We start from the raw sequence: 19,932 nt of genomic DNA, 5'->3' as shown, positions 1-19,932 counted from the left end.
GAATCTATGAAACGCTCACCTGTTTTCTTGATAATTATTTATCTTCCTACACAAAATACGCATAATTCCATGTATTGCTTCTCTTATAGATTGCACAGGGAAAGATGTCCAGGAGCACACACACAGGTGCTGCTGAGGCAGGGGTTTCCTGACTCCCCATGTGCCCTGCACTGCTGGTGGCCCCTGACTTCTGGGCCAAATTTGGCTGTTGAAGAGAAGGAAATTGATGTTTCTCAGAGTCACAGTGCTGATCCCATGCTATGCTTTACAACAGTAAAACTAGCATACAAATTTCTGCTGGAGCTCAGGCTAAACAAGAGCAGAATTGTGTGCATCCAGCTCACAAAGCCAATCTGAACCTGGGGCTACCAGTACAGGAGAGATCTAAAGCTGTTGGGGCACATCCAGAGGAGGGCCACTGAGATGATCAGAGGGCTGAAGCACCTCTCCTGTGAAGAAGGGCTGAAGGAGTTGGGCTTGTTTAACTTGGAGAAGGCTCTAGGGAGACCTCATTGCGGCCTTCCAGTACTTGAAAGAAGCTTGTAAACTATTTGCATCATTTTCAACTACAGGATTTTTTGAGGTGAGTATCTGAAACAGTTGCTCTGTTTTCTTGTGTGAGTTTCTGTAAGGAAAACAGCTCTCGTGGGAAGATGGACTGCAAAGCCACATAGTGAGGGCACTCCTGGAGATGAGAGGACAGAATCACACACAGAATCACAGAATCACCCGGGTTGGAAGGGACCTCAAGGATCATGTAGTTCCAACCCCCCTGCCTAGCAGGGCCACCAAACACACACATTCAGATCAGGTTGCCCAGGACCCTGTCCAACCTGGCCTTAAACACATCCAAGGACGGGGCATCCACAACCTCCCTGGGCAGCCCGTTCCAGGGCCTAACCACTCTCCTTGTAAAGAACTTCCCCCTAACATCCAACCTAAATCTTCCCTCCTTCAACTTCGATCCATTTCCCCTCGTCCTGCTGTTGTCAGCCCTTTTGAAGAGTTTACTCCCCTCCTGGGTGTAGGTTCCCTTCAGGTATTGATAGGCTGCAATGAGGTCACCCCGCAGCCTTCTCTTCTCCAGGCTGAACAAGCCCAACTCCCTCAGCCTGTCCTCATAGGGGAGGTGCTCCAGCCCCCTGATCATCTTAGTCGCCCTCCTCTGGACCCTTTCCAAAATCTCAATGTCTTTCTTGTACTGAGGGCTCCACACCTGGACGCAGTACTCCAGATGGGGCCTCACAAGAGCCGAGTAGAGAGGGACAATCACCTCCCTGTCTCTGCTGACCACCCCTCTCCTGATGGAGCCCAGGATCCCATTTGCCTTTCGAGCTGCCAGAGCGCACTGCTGGCTCATGTTCAGTCTCTCGTCCATCAGGACCCCCAGGTCCTTCTCTGCCGAGCTGCTCTCAAGGACCACTCCTCCCAGCCTGTACGGGTGCCTGGGGTTCTTCCGGCCCAAATGCAAAACCTTGCACTTTGCCGTGTTGAACCTCATTAGGTTCACCCGAGCCCAGCCCTCCAGCCTGTCGAGGTCCCTCTGAATGGCATCCCTTCCTTCCACCGTATCAACCGCACCACTCAGCTTGGTGTCGTCAGCAAACTTGCTGAGGGTGCACTCAATTCCCTCATCGATGTCATTAATAAAGATGTTAAAGAGCACCGGTCCCAAGACAGACCCTTGGGGGACACCACTTGTTACCGGCCTCCACCTGGACATAGAGCCATTGACCACCACCCTCTGTCTGCGGCCTTTCAACCAATTGCTTATCCATCGGGTCGTCCACCCATCAAATCCACTTCCCTCCAATTTGGAGATGAGGATGTGGTGGGGGACCATGTCAAAGGCCTTGCTCAGGTCCAGGTGAATGACATCGGTCGCCTTCCCTTCGTCCACCAATGCCGTCACTCCATCATAGAAGGCCACAAGATTAGTTAGGCATGACCTTCCTTTGGTGAAGCAATGCTGGCTGTCTCAGATCACATGCTCATTCTTTATGTGATCAAGCATGTTGTCCAGGAGGAACAGTCAGCAAGACCTTAGATACCCAGATCTTTCTGAGTGTTTGTGTGAATGATGTGGCTCACCCCAAAGCCACTGAGAACAAAAGCTGCGGCTGTTCAGCGTTTTTTAAAGGAGAGATAGATAGGCAGAGTGTTAGTGGTAAGGCTTGATTTTTGGTACTTTGATTCAGAGCTGCAGAGGGTAAGTGCTGGGCTAAAAGGAGCTCCAGAGGAGCACACGTTTCCCCATCCCCACGTGCGGTGTTCACTTCAGCTTGTGTCAGTCCTTTCCTGTTCCTCTCTGGTGGATAAATACGGGCTCAGCACACACTGTGATCTCATCTGCTAGAGAAAAGGTGCTGCTGCTTCATTGCATTGGAGCTGCTGCAGGGCTGTGTTTCTCCAGGTGAGCAGCCTTGGAGCCTGGCCTTACGAGGAACACAACAAACCCATCTTTCCCTCAAGAGGAGGAGCTGTTAATGTATAGACACAAAAGTTACTGAGTTGAAGGCAGAGGCTGCAGTCTAGCAGAAAGGGCTCCTGCTGCTTTAAAATTGCTGTTCATGACAGTAGCAAGTTGTGTCAGTAAGGTACCTTGTGTTATTACTCACATGCACTGCAGTGTAATGAGTAAAATTTTTAAAGGAAATAATCCCCACAACCTTTGTCCAGTATTCGAAACAGCAATGGTTTTAGTTTTTAAAAGCATTGAAAGGGATCTGCCACTTTCAATAAAGGACAAAAGCAGGACAGCCTGTCTGACCAGCAGGGACCACAGATCTCTTTTCTTTCTCTCAGCGGTCGTCCCAACCACAAAGCTGCCTTTTAGTTTGTTAATTCAAAAGCAGATAACCCCCTCCCTCTTGCAGGTTATTATTCACTGAAAATTGGTAAACTTTTTTCTTGCTCCTCTCTGCTTCTAGCAAACAAAGGAGAAAGCCCTTTTTCAGTGGAAATTCAGGGTCTCTGCAGCAGCTGGGTTACAGATCCATGTTTCACTGAGAGGTTTCAGTTAGGATATTCATTTAGGATACAGGCCTTTCTCAAATGCCTCAAAAGCATACAGTGACAAGAAGAATTAATTGGTCCAACCAATACTGCAGTTTGCACGAGAGCTGGGGCATCACTCTGCACTTCTGCTGGGTTTCTGACCATGAGCGCTGCATCCCTGCTGGGCTGTAAGAGCTGATCACAGCCCTGTCATCTCCATCCAAAGAGCTGCTGTGCACTTACCTTTCCCATTGCCCTCAGCTGTGCAAGCCTGCCATTAGGAGTCTGTAAAACCCTTATTACAGCTGCTTGATGAAGCTCTCTCCCTCATCACTCTCTCCCTTCAGAGACCTTTGTTGGAAGCAGAGATTATTACATCTTTCATGCCAAATTCATTTAAAAAAATGTGAAAGGAAAACTAATTGTGCTTTGTGATACTTAGGGAAATTAAGTCTTCAAGGAAATGTAATCTCTAGCTCTTCATTTGACTGCAAATGTGTTAATTTATTTAATTGTATCATCGATCAACACAGTACATATAATTATTGCCACTATATAATGGATTAGAAAAAAATTTGCTGTTGCCGCCTGTGTAATCAGATCTGCTCTTGTTACTGATTTCTAAACAGTATAGCTGGGAAAAAAAATGACCTTCCAGGCTTAATTTCATGCCCTACTTCCTGAAAAATTAAATGGAAAGTGAGCACACACAAAAATCAGCACAGATGCAGACTGCAAGGCTGGTAACATCTGCCTTATTTGCTGCCCCTTCTGCCATTCATATAACTGAACTCATTTCCTCGTCCTTTGATAGTACATTTCAAACAAAATCTTGAGCAGACCTCATCAAAACAATCCTCTGGGCATTCGGTTTCCATTCTCTCTGTCTTACAGGTACAAATTATTATTTCATTTTCCACGTATAGGGACATTGAAAGCCCCAAACAGACTCTAGAAGGAAAAGTATGAAATGGAATATTTAATGAAAGGCAGCAGCTGAGCACTTGGAGATATCAAAAGCTGCTGATGTTGAGGATTCATTGAAGGAATTTTTATTAATCTTATTACCCTCTAGAATTGCTTTTTATATGTATTTTTCAAACAGCACCAAGTCCTCATCAAAACAGACACTACAGAGCAGGCAACATGCTGTCTGCTATTGACAGATGGAATGCAGTATTTGCACATGATTTTAAACGAGGCAGACAGAACACGGCTCCATTATTAGCACTTCAGTGGGTTGTTACCAGCGTTTATCATTATTTATTAAAGCATCAATCCAGTTCTTGTTACAGCCAAGAGCCATCTGAACACCCAACAACTTGTGTAAAGAGCATGTTCATGTGCCTCCCTCCAGCCTTTACAGAGCTGTGGCAGGTCACTTAGAAGTCTCCCATGAGATTTCATTCATTCAAACATTTTAAGGCAAGCTGGTTTTGCCTGAACAACTTACACTTGTGTTAACCTCACGGGCTGGACCTCTTCACCAGGTTGACACAGGAGAAGTAACCAATTGTGCAAGCATGAAGCAGATGAAACAGATCACTGCCCCTGTGCATTTGAACATGCACGTCGATGGGAGAAGCAGGAGAGGGCTGAGCAAGTCAGAAAGCCACCCACACTGGCAGCAGGGATTTAGAATGAATCTCAGGCTGGCTTGGGTTGGCAGATTGGCAGGGACCTGAAAGCCCATCCAGTAGCAGGGCCCCCTCCAATGAATGCTGATACTTTGAGAAATAATTAAAAATCAGATTTTTTTTTTCCTCTACTGGCTACTGCAAGTTTTCCACTCAGCATGAACTTCATTACAGTCACAGTTCAGGTATCTAAAATTACTGCCAGCATCTATTGCCTTGCTTTGGTCCTGTGTTCTCTACATAATATTGAAGACATTAGCTTCATTCCTGTTGCTTCAGTTCAGTGCAAATCTGGTACACTTCCAAATCTCTTCCAGCATCCTCAGCCGTACAGCAGTGAGAGCTGTCAGGAGGAGCTCTTAGCACTGGGCATGAGGTATCTTGACAGAAATCACCTAAACAGTTGAATTACTTCACATGGCCCCTCATTTTCTATTTGTAGAGGAATCTCCATTATAAATATAGCTTTGTTTCCAGCAAACAGCAGCCGAATAGGTTAAACCTCCTTGTTTTGGTTTCAGCTGGAACACAAGTGATCTCTCCACAGTGTCTGGTATGATGCTGTGTTTTTGTTCTAGGAGAAAAACAACACTGATAACATGCTGATGTTTACAGTCACTGTTAAGCAGCGTTGTACAGAGCCAAAGCCCTTCTCAGTGAAGGGCCTGAGGAGCTGGCAGGGAACAGAGCAAGGACAACTAACTGAAACCAGCCACAGGGATATTCCATAGCCTGGAACATCATACAGATAGAGTTCTGAAGGGGGTGGGAGTTTGTCTTGCTCTCTGCTGCTGTTCAGAAGGTTAGCTGGGCCTTGGTTGGCAGGTGGTGGACAACTGCTTGTGGATCACTTGTTATATACACGTATATGCATATATTTGTCATAACTATCACCCTTATGTGCAGCTTAGCATGTAGTTTTATCTCAATCCATGAGTTCTACTTTCTTTTTTTCCTTTTTCATTCTCTCTGTCATTCACTGGGAAGCAGGGGGTGAGGAAACAACTGGTGCTCAGCCACCTGCTGGGTTAAACCACAACACTCCATCAAATATTTCCAGGAAGAAAAAGAAACAATGAGTTGTATACAGTATGTAAGAATGAAGAAGAATCAAACCACAAGCAAAAAAGCAGGGAGGGTCCTGTTTACTTGCATTTAATCAATTTTTGGAAGCAGCAAGTGAAATTCAGAGATAGTTCATAGAGCCCTTGAAACTCTTCTGCATCATCAGCTGGCTACCATGTTTAAAGTCAGCTCTGGAGGCTGGGGAGCAGCAGGCCAGAACTGCTCCACTTATGTGGTCCCATCTTCCGAAGGTCTGCCCCAAACAGGACTGTGGTTACACAGCACTTACCCATCCAAGCCCTTACAACACAGGAAGTCGTGTCCCTTCAGGGGATTTTACCTTAAAACAGATATTCTGATGTTTCACATCTATTCAGTTGATCTAAAGATTCAAATTACAGCCTGCTAAAAACAGTAAGTTATACTTCAGTGGGAATCCTTGCTTAGATTCAAAACACAGCGGCAGATCTGGAGAACAGTTTTTAAAACACATCAGTTTATTTTGGTGGGTCTGTATTTATTCCATATTTTTCTTTGAGCAGCTTAAGCTGTTCCTCTTTCTTCTTTGTGTCCATCTTTTGGAATGCCTGTAATTAAGGGAAATAATACGCATGAGAAGAAAAACTGCATCTTAAGGTATGTTATTTCCAATAAACTGCAACTAACTTCTCATTGTGAATGACATCGACATCACATGCAAACAGCACTGCTTAATTCTCAACCTCAGAGAACTCCACCAGACTCTGGGCCTCATCAGGCAGAACATCAAGGATTTACAGACTTTTTCCTGTTAAGCAAATCTCAAAGCCCTCTGTCACAGTTTGGCCCCTTCTACCTCTTCTCACCAGAAACACAACTTCCACATCCCTAGTCCAAAGGCTGTGATTTATGCACATGAATCACACTGAAGATGAAATCCTAGCCGTTTATCCAATCCAATTCCAATTCTCTCTATCAATTTGGAATTATTTCTTAAAAGCATCCAACCATTTTCTCAAACTGATATTTTTTTTTTATGCTGAACATCTTCAAAGGTAACAATAAGAAAACCGAGAGCACTTACCCTGTTTGCATTGTAGTACAAAACGACAAGGTATCTGTTGCACACATTGAATCCTGACAGATGATCACAAGCATTTTTGGCATCAAAGATGTCTTCATAAACCACATAGGCTGTTCCTCTTGTTTCTGGAGTGTTTCCACTGCAGAGCAAATGTTAACAAGCATTAATATCAAACTCGATGCACAAGACTCTATTAATTAATATTCAGCACTGAGACAGAATACTGTTCTCAGCACAACACAACTACACTGATGCATGCTGCTTCAGCTGCACGACCATCACTCATCAGATCATCAATTCAATTTCCTTTGCCTGAGGAGCAGGAGACACGTCTGGGCACATCACTCTAACCAGCTCTGAGCTTACACAGAGCTTATTACAGAGCTTACACAGCCACGAGATCTCAGCTAAAAGCCAACTTAGGAATCACAACAACCCTTTCTTAGGAGCTGACTTATAAATAAACTCCAATAAACAACATGACACACGTCCATGTCATGGTGCGTATGCAAACAAAAAGGATAAAATTGCACAGAGAAGGAGAAGAATTACAAAGGGAGTTTCACAAAGGGAGCTCAGACCAATGCTGGGGAAGAAAGGATTGAGCGCAGCCCTGCTGAAAAAGACCTGGGGGTACAGGTGGATGGCAGCTGGCCATGAGCCAGCACTGTGCCCTCACAATCCAGAAAGCCAACTGCACCCTGGGCTGCACCAAAAGCAGCGTGGCCAGCATGGCGTGGGAGGTGATCCTGCCCCTCTGCTCTGTGCTGTGAGGCCTCAGCTGGAGCACTGCATCCAAATGTGGCGTGTCTAACCTACTCTTCTTCAATTAATTCTCTTCTGTCAGCGTATGTCAATGAGTGAAAATCCCAGCTATTTAGCCAAGCAATAGGATTATGTTCTCTCTCGTTCTTTTAACCCTTGCCCAGTCCCTTTTGTTGTTCTTCTCTGTATTAATAAGACCCCACCAGCTGCACGTTTCAACACAGCATGCAGGAGCACACCCCACTACTCCCCTCTGTTCATGTTTACTGGGAGTAACTCTACACAGAAAACTCACTTTGTTCTTTGCACTGAGCCATCGCTTTTTTTCACTACAGCACTGGCCAAAACAAGCACTTGGATCTGGGGTGGAGTTTGATCTTTTTAGCTGTTATCATATCTATGCCCCACAGAATTGAAGTGATGAACATTACGGGTTCATTACCCACCCCAATCTAAGAGCACAGGGAAACAGAGCAACAAAAACAGCAAGGACACATTCAGCTGTCAGCCAGTCACCAACCTGTGAATTCAGAGATGCCACAAGTTATTTTGCCAACATCTGGATAAGGGCAGTGTGAAGAAAACCATATTGTATCTACCCTACATTTAACTTCTTTTCAAGTATTAAAAGATGAGCACCAAATCTTATTGCTCCTCCCTTCCAAAATATTTCTCTCAACTTGAAAAAAAAAAAGATCATCTTGTATGAATGCCAATACTCCAGCCAATCTTACTGCAGTTCTCAACAGCTAATCCTAAGTCCTCAGTCAACTCTTTCTGCCTGAAACTTAGAACATGGCATTAACCAGATGAAATTACAGTTAGATCCATGGCACGACACTCAAGACAACAAGGAACATCAGAGCTCAGGTCATCAATATTTGAAAGAACTAAAGGGAAGAGGCTAGGATTTGGCACAGACAAGTACAGCCTCAGCTGAGCTGCACAGCAAGGTGTGCAGTATTTTCTGCACCCATCAGTGGTACCATACCTGTTTCATCATTAGTTCTTTATCTAATACTCATTGAGCAGAAGTGATTGCCCTCAAACCTTGCTTTTCATATTTTTACCTTTACTTAAAATAAAAGGTTAGTTCATTTAAGGTTTAAGTCCTTATTTTTCCCCACTTACCTACATTCAGACCAGGCTTAAGCCACTCCAACATTCCTACCAGCACCGTTCTGCTTACCAACAAACTGACACACAAGAGAAACACAATCACATGCTCCTTTAGCACACAGGGATGCTGCTAAAGCACACTCAGCTTTTTCAGCTATTAAAACCAGTTGTTCCCCCTGTAATAGGCATACTGACACGACAGCCATCCCAAAGCCTTGGGATAAGTTAAGTCCTCCTCAAAGAAAACTGAAATTACTTACACCCTGATTTGCCGAATAGGTCCGTATTTCCCAAAAATATCATACATCTCCTCCGCGGTGATTTTATAAGGCAAGTTCCTGATGTATAGGATCCGATTGACCTCCGGTGGCAGCCGAATCTAAAGCAGAAACAACAGACGTTGTGTTACACACATAACTCACTTCAAACCTTGAATGCTACAGCCTACCTACTACATCTCAGGCCTACTGCCCATCAGCTATAGAATTTACGTGGTTTTACCAAGCTAGAACCCGGTAAGAGCACTCACGTTGGCTCGTTTGGCCGCTTGCATCGCCATGGCGCTGGGATAACGGAGGGGCCTCGGGCCTGGGAGAGAAACGGCAGCAGGCAGCGGTCCTCCAGCAGCGGTCCTCCGACGCCGCCGCTCTCCTTACCGGAAGACCCGGATGCTATCCCAGGTTGCACCGCGCGCGCTCACCGGAAGTGCTGCCGCGCTACCTCGCGTAATTGCGTGCCTCTAGCCCCGCCCACCGCCCTGCCTCCCTTCCCGCCTCCCGTGGGCTGTGGGAAGCGGTGCTGGCAGCCATTTTGTTCAGGTGGGGCTTGGCTGGGGCCTGCTGAGGTGTAGGAATTGTGCGGCTTGGAAAGCTGTGGGAAAACAAATGAACCCAAAAGTTTGAGTGGAGATAAACGTGTGGTGGTTTTCACAGAATCACAGAATGGCCAGGGTTGGTAGGAGGGACCACAAGGATCATGAATCTCCAACCCCCCCATCACAGTCAGGGCCACCAACCTCCACATTTCATAGCAGCCCAGGCTGCCCAGGGCCCCATCCAACTTGGCCTTGAACACCTCCAGGGATGGACAGGGCATCCACAGCCCCTCTGGGCAGCTGTTCCAGCACCTCACCACTCTCATAGGAAAGAACTTCCCCCGGACATCCAGCCTAAATCTTCCCTCCTTCAACTTAAAACCATTTCCCCTTGTCCTGCTGTTATCTGTTTTCCTGTGTAAAGATGTCATACGCTGTATCTGCAGTGTGAATTGCTTTTTTTATTCACATATCCTGTAAGGCTTTGCTTTGGCCCTCATTTTTTTGCGTCTTCCACAATAAATCATTTCCAGTTTGGAAGCAGAAATAGCAGAAACTCAGCTTTTAAGGCATCCATAGTGCTCCTACCCGTAAAGCAACTACAGCAGAGGGCCTTTCTTTAGGGTGATTTCAGTGGCATTTCAATAACAATTTTGCCAATGTTCTTGTTTTCTTCCATTTTCCTGTGTGCTTCCACAATCTCATGCAGAGGGTAAACGCTGTCAACAAGTGGCTGGAGATGCGGAGAGGCTCCTTCAGAGAAATAGGGCAGCACATTTTCTATGAAGGCTTTCACCAGCTGCTCCTTATACTGCAGAAAAATAAAGCATTTTTGAAATCATTTTCTAGTCATTCACATTCACTGAACAGTCTCTGAAGACAGCATACAAAATGTATACAATTCTCAGACATTTCTCAGGTTGACTCATGGGCAACATGTATCCTGAAGTGCCTTTTATAGTCATAACTGAATTTCCCACATAAAGTGATTTTCTTTTGGTAATTTCTGGACTTGAAATTAACTTGGTCTCTGCTTTGAGGAGTGTGGCTGCAGATGACCTGATGGAGGTTCTTCTCTTTCTCTCCCCCAGACTTGATCAAGTCATCTGATTATCTATGATACAAATCTTTTAGAATTATGGTAGTCATTAAGAATGTTAAAAAGTCCTGAGTATTCCCAATGCATTCCTCTGGTGTACTGGTTACTGGAAGGATGCACTTCATAGAGGTAGAAAAAGGAAACTAACGTAATTTTGCAGTGTTTTCTAAAGTCTGTACTAACAATTCAACCTGGTACTCTTTTTTTTCTGCTTTAGAGCTGATATCAAAAGAAAACTTTCAAAACTGTCACAAATTTAAGATTAAACTATATAGTGTTGATAGTCATTACTTGCCTCCTTGTCTCGTGATCTTAATAGACTTGTGTGGATGCTCCCTCTTTTGGAAAGCAGCCTTGCAAGCAAATCTCCATGAACTTCACCTCCACTCAATAGTCCATAAATAACCCACCGGCCATCAGTTCTCAAGCAGCTGACATTCTTTTCCCAGTAAGAGCCACCAACACAATCTAAAATAATATCTACTCCAGAACCTCAAGTAGAAACAGAAAGAAAAAAAAAAAGAAACAGCAATACCATTGAGCTGTATTAAAGGCAGAATAATCTCAAGCAAGCAAAAGTAAAACATTATTCTCTTTAAGTACAGAATTATTCTTGCAGGTATTACTTAAATCCTGGGAAATGAACTGGCACAAAGATTTGTAAAGAATCCTAGCATGAGGCACAAAACCAAATCATTACAGATACACACACGTGTCAGAAAGTGTCTCAAATGCTTTTAAAAACCCTAATTTTTCCTAACTGTAAGAGAACAAAGTTTTGTGCACATATTCAAACAAGTGCAAGGATTTGCTCCTACATTTCACTGTAGGAGCGACAATAATGTTGGCACCATTTTTATACTGCCAATGAACATAAAGCCAAAGGGACCCATGTGCAAAACAGCCCAGATAAACTAAGGAAAGATACATTCTTGGCCTGAACAGGATGTTATGCTACCTGTAGTAACTCAGGAATAGTAAAGCAGATTTAATACCACTGGATTCCCAACCTCTATAGCACCAAAGGGAGCATGGAAGATTTGCATGCTTCTTTTTGAAAAGATGGTGGAAACTCGCAGTTGAAATTGAGCGTATGTGCATATGGTTTAGAAGATACACACTTTTTCTTAACTGTGTCTTTCACTCACAGGTTCTTACCTTGAGTGAAGGCCAAGACCTTTTCGCTAAAGTCTTCATTCTTGTAGTTGAACCCTGCAGCTGCTCCAGCGTTTGTTGTTGCTTCCAGTTTCTCCTGAGTTCCTGCTGTCACGATGGGAATAGCATTTTCCAGTCTCACCAGCTGAATGGCTGCCATACCAACCCCGCTAGCTCCAGCGTGGATCAACACTGTTTCCCCTTTCTGTATTTTACCTGAAGGAGGATGTAAAGGAAACGATTACCCTTTGGGGATTATCTGGGAAGTAAAACATGATCAAAGTGGCAAAAACGGAACAGATAAAAATAGTGAAATCTTAAAGAGATACCCTTATTCACCGAGTCCTATTTACAACTTCATGTCCTTTATTAAAGCAACAAATCCAGAATGAACACAACTCCTGGTGTACTAACAGGACTCCATTCTACTGACTTCAGTGAACTGCTGCCAACAGAAAACTCACTGAATGTGAATATTGAGCAGTGGAGAAATTCCTCAAGTTTTGGGTAACATTAAGGATTGGTTCTCCTGAAGTCAGCAGAGGATGTTGTGACTGGACAGATGTGGTCAGGATTTCAGAATGTGAGTTCATACCTTATTCTGACCAGATAGGTAAGATGTGAATGGTGTGACAGAGAAAACAGTTTGAAGGCAGACAGCATTCAGATGGAGGCAACAATCAGAGGATTTAACAGCAGAAATGAAGGTGAACTGTTTTGACAGGATAGAGTCGCAAGTACAGCTCACCTACAAAATGCAGCAGCTGAAAAGCTGTTAACCAAGCCTCAGGAATGGCTGCAGCCTGAACAAATGTAATGTCTTTGGGAACTGGCATCAGATGGCCTTCAGGTACTGTAACATATTCAGCCTGGCCGCCTCCAGAGAGCAGAGCCATCACTGCATCGCCAATCTTCCACCGCCCAGTGCAGCCAGGTCCGAGCCCAGCCACACTCCCAGCTGCTTCTAAGCCTAAAATATCACTTGCTCCCTTGGGGGGAGGGTACTTCCCTCTCCTCTAAAACAAAACAAAAGAGAGGGTAGGGAAGGAAAAGCCATACATCAGTGTAACAACCTGTGGTATTTTATTTGCATACCTCCTATCTGCACGCCTTTTTATTTTATCCTGATTTTGGACTGTGCAAAGGTTTCAGTAATTTAAGGACCTTCCATCCTTTGGCAACACTCCCTTTTCCCTAGTAAGTATATTTGATTCTTAAAACTGTGCAAGTATCATTTGCTGCAAGCTCCCTACCTCCACACCAATCCATACTGGGAATGGCTTTCAGTTCCTGATCATCGTTTTCTGCTCAAATTAGGGAATGGTCTAAGCATCCAGAAAGACTGGAGCTCTCATTTTACATCTTTTTTTGAAAGACAGCTGCTTTTCCATGTCTCCATGTATTGCAGGGACCAAAATAAAAGCATTCACCTACTCAGTCAACACCTCTTCTTTCAGCCCTATGAGCATTTCCTTAGAAGACTCCCATCCACACGCTCACCAAGGCCAATCTCTCTTAACTCTTCTGATTTGTCAGGACTACAAATGGAGACTTGAAAAGTTGGTGTTTTCAGGTGCATAAACCCACTTAACATACACGTACCTGGAGTAAATCAGCCCTATTCAGAGCACTGGCAGAGACTTTCACAAGAACTTCTCCTTCTCTTGGATGTGGTTTCATCACTTCTTTCACGTAGAGATTTTCTGGGCCTCCTGGGCAATCAAAGTGGGCTGCCAGCATCTTCCCTAAAAACCAATCATGTCAAAGTCAGCATGAATGCAGGCATACTGCATAGGTGGAACATCTCTGCGATCTCTGCGATTAGTACAGCTAAACTACACCTCTGGAAGGCAGAGACACGGGCTGAAGTGCAGATGGACAACACAGACTGTGAAGCAGTTTGAAGGCGAAAGAGCTGCCTGAGAAACGGTGAGTTAGCATGACTGAAGGGTAAGAGATGCTTTGAAAACCTTCCTTGCCTCCCTTAGCAGGTGATTCCTGACTGCTGGGTGCTGGAGTCACTCCTGTAAAGGGTCCCACTATTGCAGAACCTTTCAGGTAACTCTTCAAAGCTTCTGGTTTTGCCACCAGCAGTGTTGAGATGGGCTGAGATGTCAAGCCTGTTTCCACCTGGAAAATCAAACTGGAGTAATCATCCTTCTGGGTACTGAGTGGAAGCACAAGAGGAAAGAATGGGAAAATCTCTGTTATTTCCTGTACTTTGCAGCATATAAATGCAATACAGATTTGCTGCACAAATGTGTGTGCAGGATGCACTGCAAGGTTGACCTCTTCGGGTAAGCAGAGCTGCGTGATAGAGCTGCATGCCCTCTGCAAAGTCAATTGCTTTACATGATCTGCACAAAATGTTTAAGTGCGTACTTAAACATTTGTTGTAAGGCTGGAAATGTGGAACGATAAAAACACCTCAAAGCCCAGGAATGTAATTCCCCACAGGGTGGTGCTCTGTGGCTGCTTTATGGTGAGTTGAAAACTGCTACTAATTATTGGCATAAAGTGTAACTTTAAGGCTTCTTGTTCTGAGACTGGCTGGTTTTTTGGTTTTTTTTCTCTCAGCTAAACCAGTCAATCCAGTCTGTCAACATTCGTCTTGTCAGCACAGAAATGTAGTGGGAAGCCCACTGGATAGCACCCTATACACATTTCTCCCCTCTAACCCTGTTCCACTACAAACAATTAAAAATCAGATGGTAAAGAAGTTTTCAATCCCTCTTCTGAAAGTCCACCAAACCCATTTTTATGAACGCTGTGTTGCTGGAAGCAACACCAAAATATGCATGTATATAGGTTTTAAAAAGTGTTAGCAATGATATGAATACCCACGTTGCTTTCAAATGCTTACAAGTGGAGAAGCAAGTTTCCAAGCACAGTACCTTCAAAAGATCAGATGTGCCAGCGGTGGCCTGAAGCAGCAGTTTGAGGGTGCGTGGTTCCCGGCCGTGTCTTGTGAGCCACCTTTTCCTCCAAGGAAGAGAAGTTGCGCAATGGGAACTGTCAGTGGGAGCAGTCAGGTCTGCTTCCCTCCTCCCAGGCTCTGCCTTTGCAGTCAGCTGTTCCCCAGCAAGACAAGGGGTGCGTTCAGAAGAGGTCGTGTTTTACATGGAGGGAAAGACCTGAACTCAGTCAGAAATCAGCACATCTCACTGCTATTTCTTCTCATAGACACGCTTTGTTCCATGGATCGAGGCAGAAATCTGCTTTTCCCTTTGACATCGACCTTGAGATTTCACGCACACCCCCAGCGTGCAGGGAGGTTTGGTTTGGTGCCTTTACCCGGCTGCCCTTCATTGATTGGCTGGTTGTGTGCGTTCGGAGCTTCCTGAGCGAAGCATTTAAACGCGCTTTGGATTTCTGAACTCTGAATAACACAGACTGGATTTACTCACACTGTGTTAAAGGTGCATGAGCTGTGACCGCCCTTAATGCTAATTAGATCTGTCGCTGCTTCCTATGAGACTGCAGCACTCAGAGCTCGCTGGCTCGTGTCCATCCACCCACTGCATTTCTCCCTGCTGGTTCAGCCACTTTATCTCACCCCTTTGGTGAGCTTTGCCATTTCCCACAGTGGGAGGTGCCTCAGGTTATGCCTTTATCCACATCCCACCTGCCAGCTCCTGATTACGTGGGAGTTGTCAGGAAATAAAACTGCCATTTCAGAGTATTTAGATACGGTATCCATTTTCATATGTCTGTCTGTGTGTGGGGTTCTTTTGTGAGTTTCTTTTTGTACTGATTTTAATATTTTGGGATTTGGACACTTTGAAAGTAAAAAAATTTAGAAACAAATATAGCAAAAAATTCTTTGAATCATAGAATCATAGAATGGCCTGGGTTGAAAAGGACCACAGTGCTCATCCACTTCCAACCCCCTGCTGTGTGCAGGTCACCAGCAGCCCAGGCTGCCCAGAGCCACATCCAGCCTGGCCTTGAATGCCTGCAGGGATGGGGCATCCACAGCCTCCTTGGACAACCTGTTCCAGTGCCTCACCACCCTCTGGGGGAAAAACTTCCTCCTATGATCCAACCTAACCCCCCCATCTCAGTTTAAAACCATTCCCCCTTGTCCTATCACTACCTACATGTGTTTATTTTCACATGACTCCAAGAGCTATAGATTATTTGCTTCTGCAGATGAGAAGATCATGGGACCTGGTTTTCTTGAGCCTGTTCTTCACCTGGTGGTAAGGCAGAGCCTCAGTTGTCTTCTGTACAGTTCAGGAACTGTGGAGATGTGGCATTGAGGGACATGGTGGGACAGGTTGCAGTTGGACTAGATGATCTTAGCGTCCTTTCCCACCTGAACGATTCTTCAATTCAATGGTTCTAGCCTGGTAGCAATGTTGTCCCTCCTCCTGAGTCTTCACAGAACTTCACAATCCACTGTAGATTAAAGTATTTCTATAGCAGTCAGTGACAGTGCAAACAGACATGTGAAAAATGTGTTTTAATATTCAAAGGTGTACAGAGCAATCTGAAAATCTGTTAATGCGGCAATTTCCTCAGCCTCCTAGGTCAGTGGTGCCATAGAGAAACGCTATGAGTTATTTTGCACAGGAAAATTCATCACCTTGTTATCTGAGAACAAACTAAAAGACAACATATAAAAGCCTAAGGAAAGCATCTTAAACCAAATCCCGTGGGCATCACTCTAAATTCTATTCAGAAACTTGGATGATACATGCAGAGGGTACTCCTCTTGGGAGCTGTGAACTGTCAGGAGTTCTTGAAAGAAAAACAGAAGGAAAGAGCCTTCACTCTGCACTGGAATGCAATAAAACAGCAGGTGCTTGCTGGAATTGGATAATATGTCAGAGTTCTGTATTGTTTTGCTGGTGAACAGTCCTTCTGAACTTGACGGAGTCCGAGTTTTCTGCTGATTCAGCTACCCTTCTCTCTTAAGTAATCCGCTATAAAAACACAAAGAAATAAATTTATTTAAAAAAAAATCAACAATGATGAAAATCACACACAAAACTGCTGTAATCGAGATGCTTTTTTCAAGTTCAAGTCCACCTCAGGCTTTAATTGAAAGGACAGCAGTCTTCCTAATTGCACAGCCAAAATCCTAATGCCTATATTCGTATGGTATTATCTGTTCCACAAAATAAACACTCATCACTTCATACCTAAATCATTTGCAAAAATAAGATGCAAGTAAAAGCTAATGCCACTTTGTTTTCACAAAGAAATCATCCTGAAGGGAAAAAATAAACTCACATTGTCAAAACTGCAGGAAATCTGGCTCTGGAAACATGTAGTGGAAGTTTGAAGAATTTATTGCTGTCAGTCTTACAGCTCATTTCAGACTAAACAGCTTAGGCCCCAGAACACAGATTAATTCCACTTACATGTAGGCACCTAGACAAGGAACAACGCTGAGCACACTAGATCTGGAATTTCATTCCTACACAGTAAAATGGGCATACTCATAGGTATAGAAATATCTCTTTCCATGGTGAAAACCAGGGCTACTCTGGAATCTGCTCTTTGGCATTCAATCCATCTGGATGATGTGATAAAATGATTTTATCCCCAATAGTCAGCCGCACACTACAGCAATAGGATGTGTATCTGTTATTTGTCTCCCTGGCATAATCCTTGCCAGCACCTCCACGCACTGAGAAAACTACATCTGAGATGAGCACAGCTTGTCTGCAGAGGGCTACGTTTTGCTTTATTCTCAAACGGGGAACAAAGCGTGAGATTTTAACCCTAAGTCTTTGAAACACCAAACCTCAGAGAGAGGAACTTAAGAGGAGTCCCACAAAGGGAACTTTGGCAGAAGAAGGAAGGAAATGGGCACTTCTGTGAGAGAAGAGGTGCTTTGTAACTGTGAAACAACACTTGAGAGGAAGCAGCTTAATGATGTTTTCAGATTCATGTAGGCATAGAAGGAAAGTTTGAAACACCTGGGGAAGCTCATGGGTTTTTGAAGAAATGGAATGTGAATCAGAGTATCGAAGATGATGCTCATATGATGTGTGTTAAGACACGGGCTCAGCATTAGTTGTATGAGGTCAAGGAAACGTGACTGTTGGGTTCCACTGTGTTTAAGGGTAACAAACAAAAAACTCGTGCCACAAAGGCCAATGCAAGAGACAGTTCTGCAACCTGTTGATACCCATGGAAGCTTTGGATCATGGTGGGATGTCTGGAGAGCAGTAACTCATGGCTGTATTCAGGCTGCCAAGATTTTCAAATTTTGATAGTATGTCAGATACATTTTTGAAGTTGTTTCAAGAGCAGAGCCAGTCAGTGAACCACTGACATGCAGGCACACAGGTACATGTGTTTGTCTTACCGAGTTTCTCCACAGCTTCCACACACACACTGGGATACATGCCCACTCTGTACGTAGCAATCAGGATGAAAGCTTTTGTCTTCACTGCTATGAGGCCTCCATCTGCCTAGATAATACAAGTGGGACAAAGTTAGATGCATATACATACATATTGCCTTACAATTTAGGTTACTCACATTCCCTTTGCCAGTATACTTGAGGAAAAGACGAATACTCTCAAATCCTAAGAAAGGATGTAGACAGAGCAGTAGCTGTGCATGTTTTGAAGACTGCTGCTTATTAAAGTCACTCAGAACCCTTACTGCATTGCCCATTGTTGCTTATGACTAATCACAGAATGATAGAATCATAGAATCACTCAGGTTGGATAAGACCTTAAAGATCATCGAGTCCAGCCACAACCCAACCATACTACCCAACTCCAACAACCCTCCGCTCCATCACGTCCCTGAGCACCACATCCAAATGGACTTCAAACACATCCAGGGATGTGACTCAACCACCTCCCTGGGCAGCCTATTGCAGTGCTTAACAGCCCTTTCTGTAAAGAAGTGTGTCCTGATATCCAACCTAAACTGACCCTGGCACAACTTGAGGCCATTTCCCCTCATCCTGTCACCAGTGAGAAGAGAACTGCCCTGCTCTGCACCTTTAATGTATTATTGCACAGCAGTGTGAATAAGTTTCCCCAACCTGCTGGGAAAGCAATACCAAGAGAAAGAAGGAAAGAAACACATGAAAACATTCATCCTAAGGCAACCAGACAGTAAAAGAAGGAAGTAGGAGGCTTCCAAACTTCTCAGGACTACCACAGCTGTCAACATACATTTTTAAGGTAGATGGAATGCTCATCTGCTCGAACACACTTATAGTGCTTCTGCTTGAAGTACAGTCCTTCCTTTCTAACTTGCAGCAAGTTCTTGTAGAAGGCATAGATGAGGTTTATGGCATTCTCTGGTGGCACCTGTGTGCATACAGCACAGTGTTATGGACTGAAAATGTACGTCTTCACAATGACGAGCTGCTCTTTACTCATGGTTTACTCACCCACTTTCTTTGACAGTTCACTTAAAATTACGTTACCTCAACCCCTAGGGCTCTGTTAGCAAGTCTTCTGAACGCGTTCCCCTGAGCATCCCAATGGGAGCTGTGCGTACCCTTGTCAAAACCGTTTGGTGGTGGTGTCACAGGGATTAGGAAAGCACGTCTCAATGCCAGAGGATGCACAGACACACACGTGCTCACAAAGCACAGCGCAGCTCCCCGCCCGCACCGCCACTCTGAGCTCCTCCCGCCGCCGTCGCCCCGCAGCTCCCATTTCTTACATAGAAGCCAGAGGTGGAAGCGCAAACTTCCCTTTCATTTATGCCGATCGCAGCTGCGTTCTCCACGTGCTTTGTTCTGATGAGGCTTTCCTTCAGCAAAGCCTGAAGTTGGATCATTTGTTCTGTGAGAAGGAACAGATGTGTAAATGTTTAAACGTTCGTCCTCTCTTAAGCCGCAAACCAATTCTGGGAATTTAGGAGTTTCGACAATTAACGCTAACCCTCAAAGTAAGACACCAAAAATCCCAAACCTAAGAGAGCGGCAGAATAGACCGGCAGTCGAACGGTCCCCTTTGCCAAAAAGGCTGTAAAACCCCTCCAAAAGTTAACTTTTATAACATTTCTCGGTTCTGTTTTTCATAGCCGCAGGAGCCGCCCCGTGCCCGCAACCGCAGCCCCGCGACGCGTCGCCAGGGCAACTGCGCCCCCAGCGCCGCCTGCGCTGCCCACAGCGCTCCCACTCGAGAGACGGGCCGTGCTCGGCTCCCGATTGGCTCACTCGGCAAGGCGCTCCCATTCTGATTGGTGGAAAGGTCTGCCCTGTGACTCCGGACCGGGCGTTCGCGTTGCT

At 44.8% G+C, this 19,932-nt stretch overlaps 2 protein-coding genes across 7 annotated transcripts; both read right to left on the bottom strand.

The window, feature by feature from the left end:
• Positions 1–6,173: 6,173 nt before the first annotated feature.
• Positions 6,174–9,330, bottom strand: SF3B6 (splicing factor 3b subunit 6). Its single transcript, XM_042829235.1, has 4 exons — positions 9,176–9,330; positions 8,907–9,025; positions 6,763–6,901; positions 6,174–6,286 (listed from the first exon to the last, which is right to left on the bottom strand). The coding sequence occupies exons 1-4, from the start codon at positions 9,203–9,205 to the stop codon at positions 6,197–6,199; spliced, it is 378 nt and encodes a 125-aa protein (XP_042685169.1). The 5' UTR covers positions 9,206–9,330; the 3' UTR covers positions 6,174–6,196.
• Positions 9,331–9,901: 571 nt separating this feature from the next.
• On the bottom strand, positions 9,902–19,895 carry TP53I3 (tumor protein p53 inducible protein 3). 6 transcript variants are annotated; one of them, XM_042828554.1, is made up of 8 exons: positions 19,362–19,483; positions 18,863–19,000; positions 18,037–18,142; positions 13,317–13,459; positions 12,463–12,730; positions 11,718–11,930; positions 10,855–11,051; positions 9,902–10,271 (listed from the first exon to the last, which is right to left on the bottom strand). In XM_042828554.1, exons 1-8 carry the CDS (start codon positions 19,476–19,478, stop codon positions 10,080–10,082), a joined length of 1,374 nt encoding a protein of 457 aa, XP_042684488.1. In that variant the 5' UTR covers positions 19,479–19,483; the 3' UTR covers positions 9,902–10,079. The 6 variants fall into 6 exon arrangements, with proteins under 6 accessions (XP_042684488.1, XP_042684454.1, XP_042684444.1 ...); XM_042828520.1 differs by lacking the exons at positions 18,037–18,142; positions 18,863–19,000; positions 19,362–19,483 and adding exons at positions 13,694–13,844; positions 14,609–15,067; XM_042828510.1 differs by lacking the exons at positions 18,037–18,142; positions 18,863–19,000; positions 19,362–19,483 and adding an exon at positions 14,609–15,066.
• Positions 19,896–19,932: the final 37 nt, after the last annotated feature.

This window comes from Centrocercus urophasianus, unplaced genomic scaffold (genome assembly GCF_019232065.1).
Source record: "Centrocercus urophasianus isolate 14NV4802_14NV808 unplaced genomic scaffold, USGS_Curo_1.0 seq_10, whole genome shotgun sequence".
NCBI lineage: Eukaryota > Metazoa > Chordata > Aves > Galliformes > Phasianidae > Centrocercus > Centrocercus urophasianus.
The sequence above is the reverse complement of the archived record's forward strand: the minus strand, read 5'-3'. Positions and strand labels throughout refer to the sequence as shown.

What these genes read in the sequence shown, in the direction of transcription:
- SF3B6 (XM_042829235.1), bottom strand. Translation starts at nt 9,205, where the DNA reads ATGGCGATGCAAGCGGCCAAACGAGCCAAC. An exon ending in CCTATTCGGCAAATCAGGGT is followed by an intron (nt 6,902 to 8,906) that starts GTAAGTAATTTC and finishes TTTGCTCTGCAG; the next exon opens with TGGAAACACTCCAGAAACAA. An exon ending in TGTACTACAATGCAAACAGG is followed by an intron (nt 6,287 to 6,762) that starts GTAAGTGCTCTC and finishes CCTTAATTACAG; the next exon opens with GCATTCCAAAAGATGGACAC.
- TP53I3 (XM_042828554.1), bottom strand. Translation starts at nt 19,478, where the DNA reads ATGATCCAACTTCAGGCTTTGCTGAAGGAAAGCCTCATCAGAACAAAG. An exon ending in ATTCCATCTACCTTAAAAAT is followed by an intron (nt 18,143 to 18,862) that starts GTATGTTGACAG and finishes TGTATTATCTAG; the next exon opens with GCAGATGGAGGCCTCATAGC. An exon ending in ATAGGGCTGATTTACTCCAG is followed by an intron (nt 12,731 to 13,316) that starts GTACGTGTATGT and finishes GTTTTGTTTTAG; the next exon opens with AGGAGAGGGAAGTACCCTCC.